The 5,764-nt window shown below is 38.3% G+C and overlaps 1 protein-coding gene across 1 annotated transcript; it reads right to left on the reverse strand.

Moving 5' to 3' along the window:
• Positions 1–365: 365 nt before the first annotated feature.
• Positions 366–1,658, reverse strand: LOC137071958 (leukotriene B4 receptor 1-like). Its single transcript, XM_067440176.1, has one exon. It carries the CDS (start codon positions 1,651–1,653, stop codon positions 745–747), a length of 909 nt encoding a protein of 302 aa, XP_067296277.1. The 5' UTR covers positions 1,654–1,658; the 3' UTR covers positions 366–744.
• Positions 1,659–5,764: the final 4,106 nt, after the last annotated feature.

Below are 5,764 nucleotides of genomic sequence, written 5' to 3' on the forward strand. Positions count from 1 at the left end.
AAACCCCATAACATTTTCCTGAGATATTGATTTATAGCCTTGTAGGTGTACAGGCACCCAGGAGGTTAATATAATCCTAAAACCTCTCCCTGTAACTCTACTTACCATAAATGTAAATGTATTATTACATTTGTTGTACTTCTGCAGATTTAAATTAAAAACATGCGTAAAGTTTGGGTCCCATGCACAGATAAAGACAAATCACAGAGGAGACGAGAAAATCACAAACCACTAGGAGACTGTTGTATAACCAAGACCAGAAGCTTTAGTCATTAATAAAAAATACAGTTACAAATAATAAATTACAGTCAGTAGGAAAAAGCGTTTTTGATGGCATCCTTCATCTTCGTTGTTGAGGGGTTGAAGTTTACTAAGTCAACTAAAGTTATTCCTCTTTAAAAGCTGCTGTCGGTAGAGCAAGTGTGGTCTATCTGCCTCGTCATTTCTTCTCATTTTTTTGAGGGCAGAGGAAAGCTTACTAAAAACATTAATTCTACAACCTTTACATTCTAAGACAAAGCCTAAATAGCAGAAGATATACTTATAGCTTCCTGTTACAGAAATACTTTATTAATTGTTAATTATAATATCTTTGCAAATGGAAAATATTCTATTCAGGATCAAGTTGTGAAAACATATACAGTAAATTATACAAACTTTTATATGCAAACCCCTTTGCATAAAGCAAGCACCAATATTAGACACAGAGAATAATATCAGAAATGCACATTTATTCAAAAATGACTAAAGATTTTCTGCATCCTCAGTTTCATTCTGATATTGTTGTGGCTGGTCTGAATCCTGTCTACTTCTGGATCGCAGCGCTCGAGCAGAAAAGGCGTAAAGAAAGGGGTTCACGCAACTGTTGATGAAGAAAAGAGCTCCGGTTACATTGTGGCTGCCCTCTAATTCCCATGGCACTACCATTAAAACAATGTTGTTGATCATACAGGGGGTGGAGAATATGAAGAAGGCCATTACAATTCGTATGGACAGTTTTGTGAATCTGTGGCTCCTGATAGCTGATTGTCTTAGCCGTTGGTGCAGTTGAAGGTAGAAGCACAACAGGCTGAAGAAAGGCACAACAAACATGACTAGAGTCTCCACAAGTAAGACAAAAATTTTGCCTTGAGTATTCTTATAATCCTGATAACAGTGTGGAATCCCATCCTTCTTCTGCTCAACGCTTCGATAATAAAAAGCGTAAGAAGCCAAAGCTCCACTTGATAGCCATATCCCAAAAAGCAGTCCCGTTTGACCCTTCCTTCCAAGCTTCGCCCATCGCTGAGAATACAGCACCTGCAGGTACCTTTGCACACTCATCAAGGTGACAGAAAGCACACTACTGTAAAGGCTCCAGTACACTACATAGGAAAAAAACTTACATAGACCTCTGCCAAAAACCCAGCCATTGACAAGGGCATAGATCCACAGAGGCAGAAAAATCAGACTCAGTAGATCCGAGACAGCCAGACTCATCATCAGTTTCGGGGTGAAGCTGGCATCCTTTAAATGTTGGGCGAGCATGGCCATCACCGCTAGATTTCCTGGTACACCTATCGCACAGCACAATCCCAGAACAGTGCTAGACGTCAGCACGTCCATTGGGGTACGGGCAAACAGAGAGTCATTAGAAATATTCTGGTACTCCATGTTAACCTGCCAACTGCTGAAGAGCGTTTGAAATGTCCTCAGCATTAGGAGAGGACGTAGTCTTAGGAAGTGAAAGTAACATTTGAAGGCTAAGTATAGTAACCAATACTCAGAACTTGCCCTCTGCCTTTAACCCCATCTAAGTTAGAAGTAGTGAGTAGTACACACACACTGCAAACACACACACCTGGAGCAGTGGGCAACCATTCTGTGGCACCCCTGGGAGCGATTGGGGTTAGACATTTCCTGCCGGTATTGAAAATCCAACTCGCAACCTTAGGGGTTACCAGTCTGACTCTCTATCCATTAAGCCTTGATCAGAAAATAGTGGATAGACATTAAGATTCTGAAAGTGAATAAAAGAGTATGCAAATGTATGGAGAAAAAATGATTTAGAACTTTTTAAAGCCATATAAGGCTGTGCATGAATGTGCTGTTTGTTGAGGTATAATTAGCATTTCTTTCTTCCTTTCTTCCTGTTTTTAATGCATTATAGTAAGCTGATTTGCTATTGCATTTGATATATGCGTCAGCTCTGTACACTACTGTATGTGCTGCATGCTAGTTGTGGTTAATGCTGCATGTCTGACTGACCTCAAGCACAGATAAACACATTTCCCCTGGTAGCAGCTAGTAGGCTATGTGTATGCACCCCCACACTTTCTGGAAATATAATTTCAGCCAGAAAAGGCAAGAAACTAGAGATGCACAACATGTCAGGTCCATAGGTATAGCGACTGAGACGGATCAAATGTATCCGATTTTCCCATCTCATGATTTTCCTTTTATAGGGTCTGGCCTATTAATTCAAACTCTTTCCCATGGTTTATGTACATTTTAGGGTTAGTGATGTCACTATCACGTGAATAAGCTCCTTAGTCCCAACCAGCCATTTTTTTGTGGTCCTGAAAGAATTGAAAATAATCAAAGATATTTGAGATTGAACAAAGACATTTGTTTTTACTGTTGCCACCCCCTCTCTCTTATCAGAAGGGCCATTTGGAATTCCTAAAGACAAAGAGATGTTGAAGGCCTGCTGGCCAAATGGGTGCCACACCTGTAGTACAGTGGGGGAAGTTTGGTCTGATTGGTCAGTTTGAATGTCTCAGGGTTTCAGTCACATGGTCAAGGAATATATAAAAGAAGATTGGAACTTTTGCTCTGGCTCTTTTATTCTCTGGCTGTCTCTTCTAAGGGCTTCTTTTTGGCTCTTCTCTTTGCTCTCTTCTTCTATTTGTCTTTCTATCTCTCTCTCTCTCACTTTCTATCTCTCAGGTAAAATTCTATACATGCTGGGTACGATTAATGGTCATTAAATTCTTTCAATTATAAATGATTTGCTAACTATATTTGATTTGGTATTGACTTTGAAGTGTTACCTATTGCAATACAATATAGTCACATTAAAGCAACGCTCTCCCACAGATTTTTCTATTGTAACTGCGCTAATTTATAAGTTGGTATAAGTTGCAGTCGGTGGCTAGACGAGAAATCAACAGTTTCTATTATCTTGCTGATAACGTTTCTTTAGTCAATCGGCAACCCTGCAGTCAGAACCACTGTAGGCAATCCACCCTTACAGTCCTTAAAAAATATATTTCTTTAAAAGAAAAGATCTCCCTTTGCTTTGAACTTTGAGCATCGTAACTTTGCTCAAACAGCAACATTACACACTAACTAAAGTTAAAAAAGTGAACTCATAATCAAGCACCCCTTTGAGTCTCTACCCCTTTTAAAGAAGAGTGATGGTTTGCTCATGGCTTTTGATCTGCTGAATTGGTTTCCTGTATTCTGCTTCAGCTCTCGTTCCATTGCTGAATTGTATGCATGTGTGATAGTTCAGTCTAAGTGTAGTCTCGTTAACAAAGACTTGTTCGTGTCACATTTGTTTTTTGTCTTTTTGTGGTTCATGCTCATATACTTGAGTCCCTAATAATGCAGATTTGGGCTTCATATACTCTTCTGTACAGTAAAAAAGGGAATTCCCTTACCTAGGAAATTAACATTTCTTAGAATTAATAAATACTTAATACGGAGGTTCGCTGGACAAACAGGTTTTGTGTTACACATTCTGCAACATCAAGTTAATTTTATTAACCGAACCAAATATTTATAATTAAATATAACAAGTTATAATGAATTAATCATATTTCCCTTGAGCTAATTAGGCCATCATTAGTGCTTAGTGTTGGTTAATACAGAGAATTAAGGGCTGTCTATTGTAGTGAAATTAATTTTACTTGACGTATAACTGATCTTAGTGGAAAATTACTGTGTGCTATTCCAAATATCAGCTGAAATGAGCTGAAAGTTTCTTTGAAACGTATCACGTGTACTAGACACCCTGCTATTTCTTAGAATTGGTTCCTCTTGCTTGGACCTAGGGGTGAGAGATGTCTCTCCTTATATGGAATAGATCTTCAATTAACCTAACATAACAGGAAAACAGCAGGGTGAGGTGAGAGGTTCAAGTTTATTTATCATGCACAAATGTCAGTGACAATTCGACCACTGAAATGCTTAGGTTGAGGCTCAGGTATTTATACTGTATATGATACTACATAAGGGCAATATAATACAATACAGTACAATTTAGAGAAAAAAAAATCTGACGTCTGCATTACAGTGTGTTTAGAGTTCTGATGGCCTGCAGAAGCTGTTCTTCAATCTGTTAGTTCTGGATTGAATACTCCTATACCGCCTGTTTTAACATAACTGAGCCTTCCTCAGACATTGCGTGTAGATGTCCTGTAATGTGGGTAGTTTTGTGCCAATAATGATTTCAACCGCTCTCACGACTGGAGGGCCTTGAGATCGATGATGGAACAGCTTTCATACCAGACATGTTAGCACTCTGTCAGGATGCTCTCAATGGTGCATCTGTAGAAGTTTGTGAGGATTTGGGGGAGAGGCCAAACTTCTTGAGCCTCCGAAGAAAGAAGTCACTGACTAGCAGACTTTACTACTGATGTTGCGTGAACCAGGACAGGTCACCAGAGAGGTGAACACAAGGAACCTGATGCTCCTGACTCTTTCCACAGAAGTTCTGTCAATGTTTAGGGGGCTGTGGCATCCTCCTTAAATCATCGATCATCTCTTTGGTTTTGCTGATGTGTGATCTCGTTAACTAAGACTTGTTCGTGTCACATTTGTTTTTTGTCTTTTTGTGGTTCATGCTCATATATTTGAGTCCCTAATAATGCAGATTTGGGCTTCATATACTCTTCTGTACAGTAAAAAAGGGAATTCCCTTACCTAGGAAATTAACATTTCTTAGAATTAATAAATACTTAATACGGAGGTTCGCTGGACAAACAGGTTTTTGTGTTACACATTCTGCTACATCAAGTTAATTCTATTAACCGAACCAAATATTTATAATTAAATATAACAAGTTATAATGAATTAATCATATTTCCCAAGTGTGTTTGGCTTTCTTTGCAGTCTCACAACTAAATCGATATTTTCCGCAACATATCTTTATGATATATTTTTGTTTTTGTTTTTAATATTCTGCTGGCTACTGCTGAAATTCAAAAATAGTTATTTTTATAACATACTTTTTCCTATTTTAAGAAATAGCCTATTTAAAAAATATAGATTTTCAGACATGAGTCAGCACATCTGACTCAATAAATAAACTGTGAACAAAAGCATATAGGCAATTTCACAGAACTTCTCATTTTCATGTAACTTTTTTTTCTTTCTTTTTTTTTCAATGACCTTCAATGTAAGCCTTATTTCTAAATGGCACACAGGTTTATAATTCAAACGCTGTGGACAAAACGGTAGTAAATTAAATTCTGTAGCTCTGGATGGGTTCTGCTTTAAGGTCAGTGCACTGTTAGGATATATTCGTATCTCCCTTGTTGTGTTTCCTGCATTGTACATGTTTATTCTATACATCATGCTAATAGATTCGTCCAGAGGGATTATGCTGTAACCTGATAGTTCCCTCTATCACGCAGAGAGCAGGAAACAAATGGCAAAAGAGCAATGTTCATCACCTTCCCTATAGCAGTGCTGACTTAACCTCTGATTTAATTCATAAATGTGCGAAAGAGGAACTTTCTAAGGCGGCAAGCCGGCAACTACCACTTCACTTTCACTG

The sequence above is a fragment of the Pseudorasbora parva genome, chromosome 3, assembly GCF_024679245.1.
Source record: "Pseudorasbora parva isolate DD20220531a chromosome 3, ASM2467924v1, whole genome shotgun sequence".
In the NCBI taxonomy this organism is placed as follows: domain Eukaryota; kingdom Metazoa; phylum Chordata; class Actinopteri; order Cypriniformes; family Gobionidae; genus Pseudorasbora; species Pseudorasbora parva.

Bases quoted from the DNA above. Each gene is read 5' to 3' on its own strand.
- LOC137071958 (XM_067440176.1), bottom strand. From the start codon at position 1,653: ATGGAGTACCAGAATATTTCTAATGACTCTCTGTTTGCCCGTACCCCA.